The sequence below is a fragment of the Apostichopus japonicus genome, chromosome 16, assembly GCF_037975245.1.
Source record: "Apostichopus japonicus isolate 1M-3 chromosome 16, ASM3797524v1, whole genome shotgun sequence".
Lineage (NCBI taxonomy): Eukaryota > Metazoa > Echinodermata > Holothuroidea > Aspidochirotida > Stichopodidae > Apostichopus > Apostichopus japonicus.
In genome coordinates this window covers 3,083,922-3,106,974 of record NC_092576.1, presented here as the reverse complement: position 1 = coordinate 3,106,974, position 23,053 = coordinate 3,083,922, and the positions used below count along the sequence as shown (strand labels likewise).

Here is a 23,053-nt window from a genome sequence, read left to right as displayed (position 1 = left end):
ATTACTAGCTAATAATGTTTAACTGAACTTCTTTTACCCCCTCCCCTTCCTATTCACTTTACACCTTCCATCTCTCATTTCTTTCATCAATTTCTCATTTATATTAAGCTCTTTCACACAGTATGTCATTAGTCATACATGCGCCTCTCTAAGTTTTATTTCTACTTCCATCCCTGTTTAAAGCAACAATGAACAATAAATGCAGAGAAGAGATGTGATTTTAATATTTATGGGTACAAATTTTAGCTACTTGATTCTGACCCTCAGATGCAGTTATGATCCCTATTACAAAATGGATCACAGGCTGCATATATCAATGTCAAGCAAATTCAAATATATGTACATCATAACCTGGCATAATGGATGAATGAATATTATACAATTTCATTATGGCAAAAACCAAAATACATTCCACATGTTCCTTTTGTTGTAAGACTTTCAACATGCATGTCCCCATGGTTGTTAGATGTTTAAAGGTTTTATTCTCTTTGTGTGCAAGGGTGCAATACATTTAGGAGAGAGATATCACACTAGGTTATATCCCCCGATTGTTAATTTCCTACACTAAGGGGCAGTGCATACTTACACAAAACCTACTGCTATCATTTTGAAAATGATGTTTGCGATTTGCATATGTGGAAGTTGTGCACCAATTGCAAACATGTTTAGAACAAATCACATACTGGACGAATTCTATATGTGCTCACTACAGAAGTGTACCACATTGTATGTCTGCACGTGTGTAAAATAAGGAAGTATGCCAAGAATGAGGCAAATTTGATCATTTTGGAACATGTTGAATACTTTTCATACTGCGCAAAATGTATCCATACGCACTCCAGACACATGCAGAACCCTTTGTCTACATGTGTGTAAGATAAGGAAGAGTGCCCAGAACAAGTGAATAGAGCTAACATATAAAAATAAAATTGCAAACAAATTGCCCTCATCGAAAGAGTATTGCAAAATGTGCACTACCTTATCTTCCAGTTGTGTGTAAGGGCTACTGAAGAGTGTAAAGAACAACTAATCTAGGAGCTTGATGTGTGCATTGAGCCTGCTGCATACTTCAGTTGGGAGAGTAACACACAAGTTCTCAATAATAGTTGCAATTTATCATTTTGACAAACTTCCTTTATAGGCCTGCACTAGTGCTAAGAAGTTTGAGATATGAGTTTGGGTTACATGTATGTAGTATTTAAGTAACATAGAGTGACATTGAAAGTGATACCTACATTTTGTGATAATGTTATCCTGATGATCTCAAACTTATATTTACATGTACATGTCCAGAATCACCAAATGAAATATATTTAGTAAATTGTCCTGCTATTAATATAAAGTATGAGTAAGCCAGAGATTGCTGTAATTCGTCCTTGGTCATATAATTGCTACTAACAGTCTACAAATTAGTAATTTGGTGAGTTATATACGCCTCCTTACCTCCTTAGCGTAATCTGCATCAGTAAGTTCGTCTCCAAGCGTTTTCAACTAAAAAACAAAGAGGGAAAGGAAAAACTCAATGATACAATTCAGTTGGTTGTTATTGACTTTTACTATACTGCAGGGCATAGCTGTAAATTTAGTATACTGTTAACATTGTCACCCTGGAAACTTAGTGATCACTTGAACTTGAAATGTTTGTTTTCAAGGTAGATAAAGATACGAAGAATATACTATACCAACAAAAATCCAGAATATGATGAAAATACACATATTTGAGTTGGAAACCAATGAGAATAATTTAATATATAATGATATATAATGATAAAATAATCATAACAAACATTAAACTCATTAGCAGATTAGGTGTAAACACTATAATGGGTTACTGGGCTAAAAATTGAATTATAACTAAAACTTGAAACATATATTTTAGGTCATTTCGACAATATTTGTTGATTTCATATTCTTTCAAAACACTACTCGACTATAAAAAATTTAAAGTTAAAGACTAGCAGAAAGATTTTTGATAAAAATGATGACGACAACGCTGAAAGTTTGTTCTGGATGGTTAACTCTTCATCTCTCGGCCGGCTTGATTACTTGAAGTAACGTGATGTATCTTGTGCTTTCATTTCCTGTTGTCTTTTGGGTTTAATTTCTGACCTACAGCTAAGAATATTGACTAAATCAATTGCCGTTACCTACTGTACATTAACATAAAGGGAATTTTTCCATTTAACTGTAAACCAGATAAGTGAAAAGGTAAAAACTAGCTGTTAGCAAACTGATTATCAACTGCAAAATGACCGATGTAGGTAAATAAAGGGAGAGACTCTGACATTGTAACCCAAGCAGAAAGGAATGAACTGGACCACTACTACAGGTGTAGTGCCCATTATTGAAAACTCGCACAAAGTATTTACAATTAAAACCTTGTGTTTAGGGCTATTCACAGATTTAATTTATAGTCTAGATTTGCCTCAAAATGCACCATTTGACATCAAAAGTTTTAAAAGCCATCCTAGGGCGAGTCCTCAAATAGACCTCCAATACCCCTACATAGGAAATGGCTCCAACTGATGACCCCAGGGCAGCCCCCCTCCATGAATTCTTCATTTGCCTATGCATAGCCCCCCCCCCCCCGCCTGAAAAACAGATTCAGGTACCAGACTTAATTTATAGTCTAGATTTGCCTCAGAAGTCAGGGGATTTGTGGAGATTATTATTTATTTGCACAATTCTTCGTTAGAGCTACATACATGGACCTAAAATAGTAATCTAAATAGGCCTAATAATGCACCATTTGACCTTTCATTTTGTTATATAGAAGTCAGATTAAATGACCCTATTGTAGTCATCCTCCATTATAACATTATTCATTTTCTTCTTGCCCTTAATTATATTTGGTGGAAATTATGAATTTGAAATCATATGCACACCACTGCTCCATCTCTTTCTGCTTCCTCCACCCTCCTCTCCTCTTTTCACACTTCCTGTCTATATTTTCATTCATCTAATTTGGTTATCTCTTCATCTTTCTAGTTTTAATGTGTCTTTCATCTGTTTTCATGATAGTTTGCCTTTGAGGATGATGTTGTTAGAATTGGAAGTTCACACCAGGCTCTCACTTTACAGATGAAGTGAAAACTGTGTAGATTTATTGTGATAATTATCAATTGCTTATTGTCCAGCCAAATGCTACTTTCCTTACATCTGAGTAATACATAACCTACTGACCAGTAACCCTTGTCTAAATATTAAAATTGTCAGATACCAAATAATAAAAGCAGATAATTACAGGAAATAGGTCAGCAGTTTCACTATTCAGCAGCCAACGACCAGTTTTGAGATCCAATACATAGTCTCGCTTTCCATATCCGTATGGTTGCCATAACACTATAATGGTCGAAACATAAAAAGAGAAAGAGATATGGTGATAAATACAGGATGTGAAAATAATGAAAGTATACTTTGTTTAATAAACACATACTGACATGCTACCGTATGATATCAGTTTCACTGATATGTGAGCTTCCTATACCTGTGATGGTAACCTAAACTCAAAACATCAACTCCTCGTTAAATACCACATACGTTGTGTATACCCTAGCATAACATACTTGATACTGTAGTATACACTATGTATCATGTACCCTGTGTATACCCCAGCATAACATACTTGTTAGTACACTATGTATCATGTACCCTGTGTATACCCCAGCATAACATACTTGTTAGTATATATACACTATGTACCATGTACCCTTTGTATACCACAGCATAACATACGTGTTAGTACACTATGTATCATGTACCCTGTGTATAACCTAGCATAACATACTTGATAGTATACACTATGTACCATGTGTATACCCTAGCATAACATACTTGTTAGTACTATGTACAATGTACCATGTGTATACTCTAGCATAACATACTTAATAGTATACACTATGTACCATGTACCCTGTGTATACCACAGCATAACATACTTGTTAGTATATATATACACTATGTATCATGTACCCAATCCATAGCACACTTGGAATTTAAAACTCTGGCTGTTATCATGACATATTTACTGTTGCATATCCAGAACAAACATAAAAGAAACAGTGCATGATGATGACAATTTTGAGTAGTTGGTGTAGGAGGGGGGGGGGGGGGGCAGGGGGGAGGAAGATGACAGAAAAAGGAAATCAACTTTTATCTTCATCATTAAAGTCTTATAACCACTTATACTGTTACAATTAAGATATCAAACTAGACAATGTAATTTGGAAATCAGATATATTCCAGAACTACTTTCTATCCTGATATAATAAAATAACAACCACGTTAAATCCATTTAGCTGAATTCCATTTAGCATATTAATTTAATGACAAAATAGGTAAGCAATCTATGGCATTGAAACTTTCATCCCCTCATTTGTGAAGAGCCAACTATTACTATGATGTCATCACTCTGGAGGTACATTGATTGTCATTTGCTCACAGAGTTTAAGGTACATAAGCCTTACGGTTGAGGTGGAGTTGGCAACACATCATTTCCAAAGGTTCATTGACCTAATGACATTTGACACAATATCTTAATTTGACCTTTTGACCCTCTAATCATGTGACCTTTGTCATCTTTCATTAAGATGATAGGAGATTTGCAACAGTCTGATATCCTACATAAGTTTTGGTATGTGTATTAATGAACTAAATGCTGGTCTGGTTATTACCTTTGGCTTCCACCGTTCCCCATACAGGTGTCGGTCAAGTTTAGATAGAGTTATTGACATTCCCTTTTGCACATATTTAGCAATGTTTGAGCTTTAATATCCATTGACCATGAGACCTTAAGCATTTTCTAATTAATACACTGCTGAATTTAGAGTTTGATATCCTACATGTATTGTTTTGAGTGTTTTGTCCATTTTATGACATTCTTGTTTTCCTGTAATAACTGAAATGTTGTTTCTGTGGTATTGGACCTCTGAATTGTGACTCCATGATATCATACACCTACGACAGTTCAAGTTGAAGTCCATTGGGTTCATGGTTTAGGAAAAGATCACAACAGACTTTGTTAACAGGCACATACAGAGAGACAGGTTACCCCGCCCCCCTACTCCCCTCGTCTCCCACATATGGTGTTCCGGTCACCCTCAGTGACACTTTCACGAGTGACTGCACCGAACCCTACCAATATATTACTGCATACAGTTATAGTTCATGATTCCATTGTGTATTTTGTAATTAAATCTAGCATTATTTAGTTTTAACTGTATCATTTAGTATTCATTTTCATCATTTCAGTACATTGTTACCTCTCTTCTTATAATCAATACACATTGCACTACCAGCTCACCGCATTGTGATTACTTGGACGTGAAATGCAGCTTTAATGAGATTAAAAACTACCCTGTCAATCCCCCCCCCCCCCTTCTTTGTGGTTAACTATTCATCTTGTCACAAGTTACTATTGAAAAACATCACATCCTGAAAACCTCTTGCACAAATTAACTTGGAAGCTGTTCAGCTGCATGAAGAACTGAGATACAGGTTCAGAACTAAATTATAACCAACACCGGAGTACACAATCTGTTCATCAAATACTATATAATCAAATAAGTTCATTAAGAAAGGGAATGGTTTCATTCGGTTTTTGCAAGCTAGACTTAAAAATGTTAATTCAGTCCTCCATTTTACTCTAGGTTTTCATATTGATTAGCTGATGAGAGAATATTTTACTGTCAGTGACTAGTCAATGTATCTTTACTTCTCATTTAAAATAAATGGGTTGACGAAAGTTCATCAGGTGGATCACCCATTTAGTCAATCACTAAAGCTGTTTACATCCTTTGCAATAAATACCTATATTGGATTTCAGTCCAGACAGAGCAGATGAAGGGATAGAAGAGGGCAGCAGACAAAAAGCAAATCTGATGAAAAAGAAAAGAAGAATATGACTCTTCAATATTGACATCACACATATAGTGAACAATGTGAATGACAATGATTTGATCTGTGGGACACATATAATTTGATGTTAAATATGCCACATAATTGAGTGAATTATTCAAATCATGTAATGTTTAAAACATCTAAAATGTTATGTAAGCTGAATTGACCAAGCTTTTTTTCTGGAAATCCAGGACCGGTAAATTTAAACAGCGCTTATACTGTACGATGATATGAAGTGGGAGGGGGGGTGAGGGTTTTTTAAGTGTTTCCATGGTTATATGTTATAAGGATATGCCCAAGTCTGAAAAACCTCATCCAGAAAGAAGTAGTTTGTTGTAGATAACAAACAATAAACACCAAAAATGATGACAGTAACTAGAAGTCTCATTATTAATCACTTTGTGCAACACAATGCTTTCATGTAAATTTCAGACTATGAAACTTTTCAATGGTCTTCATTGCCTTTATATAAGAGTCATGAATGAACACTCACAGCTTTCTCAAGCTGTCTCGAAAAGAGTAGGCTAAAAAAATAAAATTATAATTACCCAGGCCCATTTGATTTCTAAATTTCAGGATATACTCAGAACTCTAGACAGCAAAGGGAATCAAGGGACAGTACATTTTCTACTTTTACATCCTGATTCCCAAGGCTGACCGTATATTCATCATCTGACAAGACTCTTCACACACTCAGCAAATGTACTGACATACAAGCCTTCAGTGTGTTCAACATTACTTCTTTTTACCCCTACCCCTCCAATCCCTCCTACACCCCCACCATCATTTGGTCAAATATGTAAGTGATTAAGTCTCAAGTACTGCTTTATTGATCTGATTAAAGTTTCTTATGCAAAATTAAATTATATTTTCAAAGTAATTTGACAATTAAAAGCTATTCTTCTAACACATAGACTGATATCCACTTACTGTATGTCCACCAAGCTAGCGAAGTCCTATATATCTCACCTGCCATATCAATATACCCCCCACCACCACTCCCTTTCCCCAGCCCCGTCAGGACACCACCAACCAGACATTCCTACCATAGCTAATACTCAACCCACTTAATAGTAATACTATAGACTTCTAGATATATAGACTATAGAATTAAATACAATAATATTAACATAGCCGTGGATAATTGACAGATTGGTCTGTGTGATATTATTCTATCAACACCACATCCCCCCACCCTCACCATTCTCATATTTTTATTCTTATTTTTTTTTAAGGAAAAGGAATTCCATTTCTTTGTTATGTTTCCCCCCCCCCCCACATTTTCCTTACTTTTTCTCGGTGATGGACAGAGTGTAGAGCTGGGTCATTGCAGGTCGGTTGGTTTTAGTGAAGGTGTATTGTCAATTATTCCTTTTCCACACATTAATGCCTACTTCCTTCCCCCCTCTCCCCCCCCCCCCCACCCCGACACCCATGTAACCCCACAACTCCATTCACCACTTTCCCTCAAAGAACAAAAGCAGTAGTAAACACATAAAGAGTGTGATGTTTGTTGGTTATATTCTAGTCACAGTACTTAAAAGTAAACAGCTTTATCACAGGCAGTGTCAATAGCTCCTAAGAATGCTTGGTTTGTTTTGGAGATTTCCCTTTGGAATAGCATGGTAAAATAATAGTAGTAAAATAAATACCCAAATTTATAACAAACAAAAACAAAATATTATAGATAAGTTAATAAATAAATATGTATTATAATTAAGGTGTCAAACTATTTATACATTGATCACAATTTGCTCTATTTTTTTTGGTCTTTTTATTGACTGTTCCTATAAAGTTGTTTTCCTTTTGGTTTCCTTTTCTTATCTATTTCATACATTGCCTATTTTTCTCTCTAACCTTCTAATTTAACTTTAAATACCCTTGAATTATACACACTCAGTGTGTTATAAAGCAGAAGGGACTTCAAAAAAAGTACAACCTAAAACCAGACAGTGTTTAGATGTATCCATAGCAACCTCCAGGGACTTGTTTGTCAGTAGATTCCAGGGCCCCGTTCCACAAAGACTAACTTACGCTTGATCGTAAGATCAAACTTAAGTTTGATTCTCATGCGATTGATCGTAGCGTAAGTTCGATCGTTAAGTAGCGTTCCACAAACCAAACTTACGCTACGCATGATTTTAATTAATATTTGGTCAGTGGACGAGGCTACTTTGACCTTTCGTGACCTCAAATCACTTGCGTTTCCGAAGTTTTGACACGGCGAACAACCAGTCGGCGCATTATATGTCATCAAAATGGTGAGTAAATATCACATAAATGTGTCAGAATAAACATTTAACCACAATCTTTACAAGAATAACCTTTGCCATATTTTATTGCATTGGTTCGTTGTGTGTTACGACTCAAAAACATTGAAAGATCGTCCGTTGACCGCATTTTATCTGCCAACTCGGTAGTCTTTGCGTACGTTAAATTAGTTTAATACAGGCAGTCAGTGTTATATGTAGGCTATGTACTAGAGCCTAGAGGAATACCCGGGACAACGTTAGGCCTGCCTACGATTTTTCTAAAGTTTTGGTCTAGCAGTAGCACAAATTTATATGAGCAAATGACTACTGTATAAAGGATAAACTACATAAGTATACGCCTGTATTATTACACGGACGACTTAGGCTTAGTACTACAAGACTATACAGTATACTTAGGCCTATAATGGTACCCGGCTAATGATTACCAGTGGGATCATTGACTGATATTGATAAATTGTCACAATTTCGTACAAAGGAACTGTGTATGAAATCCAGACTAAAAAGAGAGGTATAGTTATGGCACTTGCACCCCTTATAGGCTTAATTCTGAACAAAAGTGAAAGTCACCTAGCTAGCCTAACTTTTTTTTAATGTCCACAAAACAAAAATAAAAGCAGTAATAGCCTAGGTCTACAGGGCCTAACCTACCCACACTAAAGTCTGAGTTGTATACCCTATGTTTCTTTTGGCTGAACTTGAGCTGACCGGTAGTTTACATCCTTAGTAATGTAAATGATTTATTTTGGATTGTTTCAGTCTAGGCCTAAAGCATTGTTAAATCGGAAGTCGACATTTTGAAAGGCAACACTGCAGGTAAACAGGGTTTAAACCCTGCTTACCTGCAGTGTTTTGTTATTATTAATTTTGTTATTATAGACCTTCCTTGCTAGGTGCACACAATGCAAGCAACTTTATCTGCCCACTTAGCCAAGGCCAGAGTAGCTAAGTCGAGCTGGGACTCTACTACAAAATACAAACACGTTTTAAGTGATCATATTTCAAGGGACATGGCTTGAGAAGTTATTACAATTAAAGCTGTTCAATGGGATGAGCAGCTGTGTGTGCTGCTTGCCTGTAGCCATTGACTGTTGGAACTCAAAATAGAGGTCATGGGGTTTATCCTGGTATTACCAAGGCTGGCTCATTAAGTTTTGAGCACAGTGTTCTTGAGTCGTTAATGATAACTTGACAATTTTTACAGTAACCATTTTTTTCATTTTTTCCTAGTCTTACCCAAAAGAAAAAAAATGCAGGAAGAAGAATTTTTCCCAGCATGAAATCATCATTCTTTGCCAGTTTGTCAAAGAAAATCGGGAAAAATTGTTTGGTCGAGCTGGACATTGCTCACAGAAGGTAAGACTTTTAAAAGCCTAATTGCACATCACACTTTGCAATTTGAAGCTTTGTTTTTTTTTCAAATTGAATACAATCAGTATATTTTGCATTTAGTATTGACAGAGTATTAATCAAAGGAGTGATGTTGTCGGAGTAAATGACATAGAATGATTAAGAAACATGCATGCTTTCATTGTGCAGCAAAAATATGTACTCAGCAGAATTATGGGACTTGAGAATATGTTCTATACTGCATATCTGTTTGGAATATAAATTGTACCGTGTGTGTGTGTGCGTAATGACACTATTTGAAATTGAAAACATAGCCAGTTATATCACTTAATGCTCTGTCATAATGTAAACGGATAAAGAGAAGTGGAATCTTGACATAGCACAAAATGGATATAAGATGTGGAAATTTATTCAGAAAATATAAGTATTAAACATTTATTCATGTGTTTAAGTTAAATCTGTTAGGAAAATAAAGCAATATATAATTTAGGTGATATTGTAACTAACATAGTAAATACTTTTTTTAAAGAATGGCAGAAGCAATATAAAAATTTAGATTTATAATTCTTTTTTATAGCTGAAGGACGTATTGTTTGGCTTTCTGAATTGTGTTTTAACCTCTATGCATATCCAACAGGTAGAAGACAGAAAAAAAAAGCTACTGGGAGAAAGCTGCACATTCCATCAGGGTTGCAGGAGGAGCCTCAGAGAGAAGTGCCTCTGAGCTTAAAAAAAAGTGGTCAGATTTGAAGATTCTGGCCAAAAAATATCGAAGAACAAAACATGCAACAGGTAAATAACAATTATTGGCACCTCACATCCATCACAGTGTTTTTGACACAAATTAAAATGCAATTTGATAAACATTGTTCATATCTTTTATTTTAGGTGGAGGGCCAGCAGCTGATTACAGCGTTGTTTACGAGGCCGTGTTAGAGGCAATGGCCCCCCAGGCCAGAGATGGTGTCAATGCTCTGGGGACATCAGAGACAGACCCTTTGACTGCTATGAGCGAGTCATCACAGGTACAATTTATATGATATTCATGTTAAAAAAATCCCTCTGAGCATTGGTCACAGAGGCTGGAGTGATTGGGAACTTAATTTCATCATTCCGGATTTGAACCAATGCTTTTGTAATCCTCCTCAATGCCCGTGAGGCAGATGACTTGCTGCATCCATGTAAAGATGCACACTCTTCTAAGGCACTTTTCGATCCTGATGCATAAAATCTAAGAGCAATGAAAACCTGCAAACTGGCTGACAGCGCCCTACTTCTGTTGGTGGGATGTTCTAACTGGGCCCTTAATCTATTGATTATAGTCATACAGCCTAGCCTAGTAAACCTATATCTTTGGTACATGCCAACATCATTGTAAAGTTCAAAAGGCTGCCTTCTGTCTCTAAAAATTCTCTCTCTTTGTAGAATCCGACGATAATTGTGTTGTTGACCAGCTTGCCGATACATAAATAACGCCATTTGTGCACAAGTACATGAAATTCACATTTTATTACTTCTACATGTACTGTGTACAGTAAAAAACATAACAAATTTAAAACAAGTGTTTATCATAGCAACGTATCATACTTACGATTGATCTGGATCACTACTTAAAGTTACGCATGATCGGATCGAACTTAAGCTTGATATGAAGCGTAAGTTTCTTTGTGGAACGGAGATAAGTTTGATATCAAACTTACGCTCGATCGGCTGACTTACGCACAATCGATCAAACTTAAGATCAAGCATAACTTTTTGTGGAACGGGGCCCAGGTGTTATGTAAAGGACACACGCGCGCGCGTCTATTTTATTGAACACAACTTCTTTTCATTCTATTGTTCAAGTATTTGATTGACAGGTGTTGAACAAAAGAAAATGTTAAACTATTGAAAGTCAAAGTCAAAGTCAGTAAAGGAAAAATTACTGTACATCTTTGGCAAGAAAATGATGAAATAATTTCAATTGACTTTTAGCATTGAAAATGTGTACTGTCTGAGTAGAAAATACTAGAAATAGTTAACTGTACAAATATATGATGTCTACACAGTGTAGAGTATAGAACTTAAAGTTGGCTTTTGCAATGGTAATTTACTGACTGAAAACCCATTGTACAGTATATAGATATCATGGAAGGGTCATTGGCCTTGTGTGCTTAAGGGGTGAGATGGTGGGGAGGGGTGGTGCAGGGAGGGTTGGTGCAGAGAGGGTGGTGCAGGGAGCGGTGGTGGGGAAGATGTTGTGTGAAAGGCGTTTCGGGAGTGGGGCAGAGGGGATCGAAGGGTGGTGAGGTGGTGTTGTAGGTGAAAGGAGAATACTGTAGTGTTAGTTAATAATATGCATACATCACTGTCTTGTTGCATGAGGGACAGAAGGGTGGGCAAAGGGTGTGTGTGCGGGTTTGGGGAGGTGGATGTGAAGAGTATTGTTAACTTTATAACCCATGTGCCATAAACATAGATTATGAAAATAGGGCAAGTAGTCCAGGATAGTGGCATTCTTTGGTGGGGAGGGGGTTGGGGGCTTAGGGTTTATATTGGTATGTACTGCAGAATATATTTTTAGAATGTTGTTTACATACAGACTGATGTTTTATTGGTTTCTATTGTGTGGGAATTAACTGTAATGTTATGAGGGTTAGTTAATAAGATGCCTACATCACAAGTATTTTGTTGAACGGGGGGTGGGGGTGGGGGTGGGGGGGGGGGTGGGGGATAAAGGGGTTGGAGGAGGAGAAGACATGTTGTTGATCAGATGGGAGGGATGAGAATTGTGTGATGGGAGGAGAACTAGGGGGGGTATGGGGGTGAAGGGAATTGTTAACAAGGTAACCCATGTGCGTGAAACATAGATCATGGAAATGGGGTAAGTGGTCCTGCATAGAGGTAGTTGTTGGCGGGTAGGGTGGGTAGGAAGGGTGATAAGGGAAAGAATTAGGTTAGTATAGTTGAGAGGGTGTGCCATATGGATGCATGAAGGCAATTACAATCTGTTTAATTTATATCAATGTGCTTTTCTTCACTTTAACATCAATATGCACCAATTATAACAAAGAGGAAAGTATTGGGTTCCAACATTCAAACTTGATTGTGTTTTTGGTTTTTCATTCTTTTTTAATCTCCTGCAAATGTTTTCTATTAATCTAAATGATCAAAGCTTGTTTTGTTTATTTTTTGGGGTTGACCTTTGGCAAATTTATCTATTTTACTCTAAGATTATGATATTTTAATCTAGTTGGTCTAATTACATCCTAACTTTTGTTGATTATCAATTAGATTTATTGTATTTGAGTTTAAGCTAGAGCTACCTATCTTCAAATTTATAACACCTAATATTTCAAAATGTTCATTTTTCTGAAGAACGTATTGTTAATATTTAACTTTTTCTGTATATTTTGTCTCTATTTTACTCTCCTATTAATTACATTCCTTACCTGATGACTGTTATTTCATTGTTAGTTTATTTCTTAATTCAATTTCTTCTTCATTCCTTTGTTATTCTTCTACAATTATCTAAACCTATCAATATACACCTTCAGTAATTATTAAATACTAACTATATTAATCATTCCTATCTTGTTAACATCATTAATATTAATTAGTTATGTTATTAATTACTAATATTATTTACATATATCTTTTAATTATACTTACCTCAGTGTCTTGAATCTTTGAGAGTGTTGTAGATAGTTTAATATTCCATTAACTTCATGTTTATTCATTTCTCTCCCTGCCTCTGTCTGTATGTTCATCCCCTCTATTGATGTTATGATTGGTAGAGAGAGACCAGAGTAGAGAGTAATATCATCTTCATCAACCTTGTGAAAGGAATCGATTAGATACACACTGTATATAGGAATCTGAAGGAAAGAAAATAAATATAATATTAATAATTATACCATAATATCATAAATATCTTTATTACTTTACAATAATGTTTATGCTTTGAATATTATTATTATAACTAATGAAGTACTAATGGTGCTGGGGTTTGAGGGGGTTATAGTGGGTCAGTTTAATATTCAAGTTGGTGTAAAGGGGGTGTGTTTTGTTAAAGTGCACAGTTACACTAATATATTACTTTACTGTAAAGAGACACAGTGTTGTAAGATTATTGAACAAAAGGGAAACAGGGGTGTGTGAAGTGGTTCAGGGAAATGGTGAAGGTGGGGATGGAGGGGCAGGGGTGGTGTATTACATATTCTGTAAGTGGTATGGGTTATTTCACTGTTCAGTTGTAATTCTAGTTTAGGATAAGAACAAAACTGTAATATATTGAAACCTGAATTTGTAGAGGTGTTCAAGTTTCTCTTTGCTGAGGTGTAATCAGGGTTAGTTTAATAACAATAGATGGGGACATGGGAAGTGTTGCGGTGGGGGGGGGGAGAGGGTATAATGGTTGGAATTATACTGCTAGGGGTCTAAGATGAATGCTTTACTTTTGTTTTTCTTTAGTTAATACTTACTTTTGTCTTGGGATTAAGGCAGGATTAGATTAATACCAATATTCCAAACAGAAAAAGAGGAGGGTGGGAAGGGGGTGGTAAATGTGACCAGGTGAACGCAGGGTGCAAGCTTTACATGGATTTGAATAAGGAGCGGTGTTCTATTTTTTAAGTTCTGTTATTTTAGATTCATTCTATTTAATCAGGATGTATTGTGTAGGATACAGGGGAGAGGTTAGAAACCTAGTAACAATAAGTGTTTGACACAGTTGGACAGTATAACTGAAAAATGAATGAATAGCTACAGTCATTCACAGATGCCAGTATTTATTTCTAGGGAGGGGGGGGGGTGGCGTGATTGAGGGGTTTAATTAAGGGTCAACTTATTGAGCCTAGAAGATGAATGATGGGGCATAGAAGTGTTAAGTTAGAATCCAAACATAATAACAACCAGGATGTTTCTGTTGTATTTTTTTCTCTTACTTCAACTGTTATTGAAAGTTAGTTTAATTAATTAGAAACACAGAAGGCTCATAGATCATCGAGGCCTAAGAAGTTATTTTTTCTCTGTTTGTGGTTCCTCTTTAAAATTATCCTCTTTATCTTTAATCTGTTTATTTTAATTTGTTAATTTCATGTTATTCTCTTGTATTATCAATAGGACCATTGTAGGGTAAGATCTTAGATTACAAATTATTTAATGTTCATTAATTCTAGTTAATATAATCAATAGTCTTTTGTCATTGTGAAGCTCATTGTTAATGTTCCAGGAAAAACCATTGTTTTATTATTTGTTATAAATTACCATTTAATGCAAAGTCTATAGCATATTAAATTTATTTTTGGTTTAATTTATGGACTCTTTGACCGTATCTAGCTATATTTATTATGTAATATAGTTTACTTGAATGAAGGAATGTAAATATAAAAAGACCTTCCATCATAACTTAACTACTTTACAGAATTACTAAACAGAAAAGAGTTTATTTTCAAGTTAGAGAATTGCGCACCAGTTAAAAACAGAGATTCTAATTAAATTTCCTTAATAGATTCAACAATTAAGCATCACGCCACTTATTAAATCAGTCTGAATTTGATTTTATATTTTATATTTGTTTTTGCAAACCTACATATTCCTAGTTTGTAATGTTTTGTATTAATTTATTGTCTTCATTAATTGTTTATAACATTAATATTATTGATTGTTTACATATCAGTGTATGGCTACTTGTTCAATTTAATCTAAGGTTCTTTCTAAACATCTGATAGACAGTATTAACATTGTAAGTAATTAAACTTGCTAAATAATTAATTATTAATTAATGTCATCTTAATGGGCTTTATAATTCATGAGAGATAGAACATTCACATTATCAAGTCCCTAAGTTAGGTAGTATTGTTGTTATTATTATTTATTTATAAGTTTTACCTTGTCACCTGTTGTTCACCTACAATGAAAGATTTAATTAATAAAATATTAACAAGGGTTTTATAGGTCACTACCCCAGTCTCTTCAAGACTGTATCCTTTTTATTACTAGTATTAATAATTAATCTCTATATAGTTTGTCAAATTCAGGTGCAAGGTGGTCACACAATGTTCACAATATAGTTTAAGATGTTAAAACATTAACAATGCTGTTGAACTTAGATTTGGCTCATTCTACGATATCCCTTTAAGTTGTACTTACGTCATGATTGGATGCTTTCACCAGGACCTCTATGACTGACCTCTGTACTGACTCACTGGTCCTGTTATTGATGGCCACAGTACCTGAACACAGGGATTTAATTGTTTGGATGTCATCAGCCTGTGAAATAAAGGATTATTTATTTATTATTATGATATCATGATATAATCAGAGCAGATGTTGTAATACTACTCTACATAACAATAAATCATTCATCTGTGACAGTCCTGGTTTAATTGGTGAAACTCTTGTCAGTTTCATTGAATTACTTCTTACGATATCACTCATTAATATTCATCTTCTACTGTTAATTAATATCCCCTAATTATTTCACAGCTACTGAAGAGTGACTGAAGAGTGTTGGGTGGGTTTAAGTTCTTGGGAAGGAGAGAAAGTGATTCACAAAGCAATATCACTCATTAATATTCATCTTCTACTATTAATTAATATCACCCTAATTATTTCACAGCTACTGAAGAGTGACTGAAGAGTGTTGGGTGGGATTAAGTTCTTGGGAAGGAGAGAAAGTGATTCACAAAGCAATATCACTCATTAATATTCATCTTCTACTGTTAATTAATATCACACTAATTATTTCACAGCTACTGAAGAGTGACTGAAGAGTGTTGGGTGGGTTTAAGTTCTTTGGAAGGAGAGGAAGTGATTCACAAAGCAATATCACTCATTAATATTCATCTTCTACTGTTAATTAACATCACTCTAATTATTTCACAGCTACTGAAGAGTGACTGAAGAGTGTTGGGTGGGTTTAAGTTTTCGGGAAGGAGAGGAAGTGATTCACAAAGCAATATCACTCATTAATATTCATCTTCTACTGTTAATAAACATCACTCTAATTATTTCACAGCTACTGAAGAGTGACTGAAGAGTGTTGGGTGGGTTTAAGTTCTTGGGAAGGAGAGGAAGTGATTCACAAAGCAATATCACTCATTAATATTCATCTTCTACTGTTAATTAATATCACCCTAATTATTTCACAGCTACTGAAGAGTGACTGAAGAGTGTTGGGTGGGTTTAAGTTCTTTGGAAGGAGAGGAAGTGATTTACAAGGCAATATCACTCATTAATATTCATCTTCTACTGTTAATTAACATCACTCTAATTATTTCACAGCTACTGAAGAGTGACTGAGGAGTGTTGGGTGGGTTTAAGTTCTTGGGAAGGAGAGGAAGTGATTCACAAAGCAATATCACTCATTAATATTCATCTTCTACTGTTAATAAACATCACTCTAATTATTTCACAGCTACTGAAGAGTGACTGAAGAGTGTTGGGTGGGTTTAAGTTCTTGGGAAGGAGAGGAAGTGATTCACAAAGCAATATCACTCATTAATATTCATCTTCTACTGTTAATTAATATCACCCTAATTATTTCACAGCTACTGAAGAGTGACTGAAGAGTGTTGGGTGGGTTTAAGTTTTCGGGAAGGAGAGGAAGTGATTCACAAAGCAATATCACTCATTAATATTCATCTTCTACTGTTAATAAACATCACTCTAATTATTTCACAGCTACTGAAGAGTGACTGAAGAGTGTTGGGTGGGTTTAAGTTCTTGGGAAGGAGAGGAAGTGATTCACAAAGCAATATCACTCATTAATATTCATCTTCTACTGTTAATTAATATCACCCTAATTATTTCACAGCTACTGAAGAGTGACTGAAGAGTGTTGGGTGGGTTTAAGTTCTTTGGAAGGAGAGGAAGTGATTTACAAGGCAATATCACTCATTAATATTCATCTTCTACTGTTAATTAACATCACTCTAATTATTTCACAGCTACTGAAGAGTGACTGAGGAGTGTTGGGTGCGATTAAGTTCTTGGGGAGGAGAGAAAGTGATTCACAAAGCAATATCACTCATTAATATTCATCTTCTACTGTTAATTAATATCACACTAATTATTTCACAGCTACTGAAGAGTGACTGAAGAGTGTTGGGTGGGTTTAAGTTCTTGGGAAGGAGAGGAAGTGATTCACAAAGCAATATCTTTCATTAATATTCATCTTCTACTGTTAATTAACATCACTCTAATTATTTCACAGCTACTGAAGAGTGACTGAAGAGTGTTGGGTGGGTTTAAGTTCTTTGGAAGGAGAGGAAGTGATTCACAAAGCAATATCACTCATTAATATTCATCTTCTACTGTTAATTAATATCACACTAATTATTTCACAGCTACTGAAGAGTGACTGAAGAGTGTTGGGTGGGTTTAAGTTCTTGGGAAGGAGAGGAAGTGATTCACAAAGCAATATCACTCTTGAATATTCATCTTCTACTGTTAATTAACATCACTCTAATTATTTCACAGCTACTGAAGAGTGACTGAAGAGTGTTGGGTGGGTTTAAATTCTTGAGAGGAGAGGATGTGATTCACAAAGCAATATCACTCATTAATATTCATCTTCTACTATTAATTAATATCAGTGGGTGGGTTTAAATTCTTGAGAGGAGAGGATGTGATTCACAAAGCAATATCACTCATTAATATTCATCTTCTACTATTAATTAATATCACCCTAATTATTTCACAGCTACTGAAGAGTGTTGGGTGGGTTTAAGTTCTTGGGGAGGAGGGGAAGTGATTCACAAAGCAATATCACTCATTAATATTCATCTTATTCTGTTAATTAATATCTCCCTAATTATTTCACAGCTACTGAAGAGTGTTGGGTGGGTTTAAGTTCTTTGGAAGGAGAGGAAGTGATTCACAAAGCAATATCACTCATTAATATTCATTTTCTAATGTTAATTAATATCACCCTAATTATTTCACAGCTACTGAAGAGTGACTGAAGAGTGTTGGGTGGGTTTAAGTTCTTTGGAAGGAGAGGAAGTGATTCACAAAGCAATATCACTCATTAATATTCATCTTATTCTGTTAATTAATATCACTCTAATTATTTCACAGCTACTGAAGAGTGACTGAAGAGTGTTGGGTGGGTTTAAGTTTTCGGGAAGGAGAGGAAGTGATTCACAAAGCAATAATACTCATTAATATTCATCTTCTACTGTTAATTAACATCACTCTAATGATTTCACAGCTACTGAAGAGTGACTGAAGAGTGTTGGGTGGGATTAAGTTCTTGGGAAGGAGAGGAAGTGATTCACAAAGCAATATCACTCATTAATATTCATCTTCTACTGTTAATTAATATCACCCTAATTACTTCACAGCTACTGAAGAGTGACTGAAGAGTGTTGGGTGGGTTTAAGTTCTTTGGAAGGAGAGGAAGTGATTCACAAAGCAATATCACTCATTAATATTCATCTTATTCTGTTAATTAATATCACTCTAATTATTTCACAGCTACTGAAGAGTGACTGAAGAGTGTTGGGTGGGTTTAAGTTCTTGGGAAGGAGAGGAAGTGATTCACAAAGCAATATCACTAATTAATATTCATTTTCTACTGTTAATTAACACCACTCTTATTATTTCACAGCTACTGAAGAGTGACTGAAGAGTGTTGGGTGGGCTTAAGTTCTTGGGAAGGAGAGGAAGTGATCCACAAAGCAATATCACTCATTAATATTCATCTTCTACTGTTAATTAATATCACCCTAATTACTTCACAGCTACTGAAGAGTGACTGAAGAGTGTTGGGTGGGATTAAGTTCTTGGGAAGGAGAGGAAGTGATTCACAAAGCAATATCACTCATTAATATTCATCTTCTACTGTTAATTAACATCACACTAATTATTTCACATCTACTGAAGAGTGACTGGAGAGTGTTGGGTGGGTTTAAGTTCTTGGGAAGGAGAGGAAGTGATTCACAAAGCAATATCACTCATTAATATTCATCTTCTACTGTTAATTAACATCACTCTAATGATTTCACAGCTACTGAAGAGTGACTGAAGAGTGTTGGGTGGGTTTAAGTTCTTGAGAAGGAGAGAAAGTGATTCACAAAAGCAATATCACTCATTAATATTCATTTTCTAATGTTAATTAATATCACCCTAATTATTTCACAGCTACTGAAGAGTGACTGAAGAGTGTTGGGTGGGTTTAAGTTCTTGGGAAGGAGAGGAAGTGATTCACAAAGCAATATCACTCATTAATATTCATCTTCTACTGTTAATTAATATCACCCCAATTATTTCACAGCTACTGAAGAGTGACTAAAGAGTGTTGGGTGGGTTTAAGTTCTTGGGAAGGAGAGGAAGTGATTCACAAAGCAATATCACTTATTAATATTCATCTTCTTCTGTTAATTTGTTTCTTTATAGTTAGAGGTTGAATCTAAAAAAATGATTTTATTATAATATTGCTTCAATTTCCAGATTATGCTGCTTGTTGAAACACCAACCTTCCTCCATTCACCAGATTGTAGATCAAGTTGACTGGCATGGCTCGGCCACAGGACTGTGAGGAAAGGAACAAAAAAAAAAAAAATTTACTTAAAACATTTGTATTATATATTGAATGAACTTAGCAACCTGGTTTGACCATTAATATAGCAGATCACTTTGGGATGTTGCCAGTCTTGCCTTGAAAGTATAGTTTTACTTTCAATTCTTTATCAGGAAGCAAGAGTACAAAACAATAGAAATTACTGAGACAACATTGCTTCATTTTGTTTAATATTTCAACATAATGATGATGGATTGAGTAATTATGTGAGAGAGGGCAGGAAGCCAATGTGAATGGTTAAATGTTTATGGACGGCTCCTTCAACACCATGTGAAAGCCTTTACTGAGTAGTTTTGTTTTTCTTTGTAAAATTCAATAATTTTATAATTATAAATTTATAATTTTAGGTTTACAGTCTTGTTCAGGGCCAAGGCCCTCTCACACGACTTTACAACTTAACCCTGGTCATTGGTAACTTGTCACACCTACACACCAAAGTGTGCACAATTCAATCTATCCTGGGGCACCACAGTGCACCACAACCACGTGTCCCCCGGGGGACTACCCATAGGGTGCAGCTACAAACCGGCGCAAACAACTATATTTACAAGTTACCTCGCAAGTCCCCATTTATACACCTGGGTGAAGGGAGGCAATGGAGATAAAGTGCCTTGCCCAAGGACACAACATAATGATCTGGCCAGGGCTCGAGCCTGTAATTCTTAAATCACAATGAATTGGTCAACTTTAATTATTTCTCATTGGAAATATTTCTCAGTTAATTAAATTCTTTCAGTTTATAGCAATATATGTTGAGTTATTTAGGACAACATTGATCACTTCATTAATTTACAATCAGTGCTATGATCCTATAATTGAGGGAGGAAAGAGTGGGGGAGTGAAATGTTAAGGGGGGGGGGTAAAAGATAATTCTTCTGCTAATCTGCTAGAGGAAGTCTGAATTCGAGCAGTTTTAGCCAAGAAAATCCAATCTTCAGCCTGGTTCAAGTTAAGGAAAACCTAGCCCAGCAACTTGTAACACCACATCACCGAAAACAACCCAATATAACTCTGGCAAGACGTACTATGTAACAGGGCTTCATCATTACCCCAGTTACACACAAAATGTACCTAATCCAAATGACCTTGAAGTATTGAAAGTCAACTCAAGGACAATGTTTGAAGAAGATTTGTTACTTTATACAGAGTATTGTTACACTGATTAAAATATAGTCAGGTAAAATGTTGAATCCTAGTCTAAGTATTATTTAACATTTATCACTCATCTGTAATGACCTTACTTGACCTGTATATAAAAAATACCTTTAATCTGCCTTGATTTTGCTGTTCCTGGTATCATCCCAGGTCCGATGAATTCAGGCAGTTCACAGTTGAAGAACCTGTAACAGAAAAAGAAAAAATTACAAAGCAATAGAATGACTTTAATTAGTATGCACTTTAATATCAATTTAACTATTTATTTCATTTATACACCTTAACATTAGTTGAAGAGAATGATTAACATTAGTGATTTACACAACAGCTAATAATGTTATAAGATACTTGTCAAATACGAAAATTTGAAAGGTAGATACAGCAGAGAAGTAACCATTAGTTAAGTAATGTTACTGGATGGGGGAGGGCTGGGGAAGGGGGGGGGAGGAGGTGGTGAGTAGGTGGTGCCTTGTATTTTATCTCCTCTTCAGAGGGACATTCACTAACAAATAATCAAAAAAGGCTTAACTATCAATTCCTCTGCTGTGAGTAGAAAGAAGGTAGTCAGCATATGCCCTAAATCATAGCATGCTATAATTGCTAGTATTCAAAAAGTACTTTCCTGGAGGTCTTTGCTCTCCAAATTGTTCTCAGACATTTATAAGGAACACACAAGATAACTGAATGTCCCAGTGAGGAATATTTCCTCGAAGGTTGTAATAAAAACCATTTAAGAATTTTGACCAAAGATGACCATATTTGAATATCTAGCATGTTTAGGCCAATACTACATATACCTTTAAATAGAGCCATCACTGATTAATTATTTCTTGGTCCATAGTTTAAAGATGTTCTGATACAGTAGTTTAGCTGTTAAACATATTCAGGTTTGATATGATGCTGCACACTGTGCATAACTTGACACTGTGCATAACTTGATTTATTTTGTTTCAATCCTGGTCCACGTCAATTCCCAAATTAGTAATTATTCAGATTGTGATCTCACCACTTGTCTCTGATTATTAAAAGTGTCCTAGACTACCAATCAGCTGATTTTATCATCTTATATTAAGACTCACTTCCCAAGAACTAACTCAGTCTGAAGACATCATAGCAAATAAAACAGAATTAATTATTAGTAAATGTTTAATTACTGATGACAACTCAGTTTTCTTTGATTTACTCACCAAAGTTCTCTGAATTTCTCAGACTGTATTCCATAGTTCAATAGTCCTATGACGTTATCCTCGCTAATCAGGTTCCCGGATCCCTCATTTATCGATATCTTCTCCAGTGATGAGAAGAGTGGCAAGCAAAGACCAGATTTGAGCAGGATGTCACCATGTTGGACCTTATTGAAGGAAAACTGGAGCACCAGATCACATATTGGTATCTGTAGTGAGAAAATTAAGCAAACAAAAGATATGGGTTCAGTCTTATTTTGTCACCAATTATTATGTTGTAATACTTGATACAATGCAAAACACATAAACAAAAATAAAGAAAAATTATAAAAAGAACAACTAAGTAAAATGAACTGAATATGACAGGTATGATTAATTAAGCATACTTATCAATTTAATTTAATCTGAGAAACATGTTAGATGTTAGGATTTCAGTTATCAGCAGGCATAATGAGAGGTACCTGGGGAACTGGGATTAATTGAAGGCAGGGAAATATTTGGTGAATGAAATGGGGCATGAATTATGCCATGGGATAAAGAGAAAAACATAGTCAAACTTCCATCGTACTCGAGAAATAAAGTGTTGGATGTTGGTTACATCATTGTCAGCAGTGGGCACATCTCTACAT

At 35.3% G+C, this 23,053-nt stretch overlaps 1 protein-coding gene and 1 long non-coding RNA gene across 8 annotated transcripts in view; one reads left to right on the top strand and one right to left on the bottom strand.

Annotated features, from left to right (window-relative positions):
* LOC139982438 (uncharacterized) overlaps nt 1-23,053 on the bottom strand; it is a 95,013-nt gene that overhangs the window by 61,426 nt on the left and 10,534 nt on the right. For 4 of the 7 annotated variants that reach the window (XM_071995305.1, XM_071995303.1, XM_071995302.1 and 1 more), the window contains exons 4-6: nt 22,428-22,633; nt 21,349-21,425; nt 19,982-20,037 (exon numbers count right to left, since the gene is read on the bottom strand). In XM_071995305.1, coding sequence (XP_071851406.1) covers nt 19,982-20,037; nt 21,349-21,425; nt 22,428-22,633 — 339 coding nt within the window. Of the gene's footprint in view, nt 1-1,443; nt 1,492-3,244; nt 3,343-5,808; nt 5,877-13,169; nt 13,376-15,650; nt 15,771-19,981; nt 20,038-21,348; nt 21,426-22,427; nt 22,634-23,053 lie in introns of all 7 variants that reach the window. The other 3 variants (XM_071995306.1, XM_071995307.1, XM_071995304.1) reach the window with 2 other exon arrangements.
* On the top strand, nt 8,107-10,538 carry LOC139983487 (uncharacterized). Its single transcript, XR_011798716.1, has 4 exons — nt 8,107-8,159; nt 9,399-9,524; nt 10,156-10,310; nt 10,407-10,538. It is a non-coding gene; the product is annotated as an uncharacterized lncRNA (long non-coding RNA).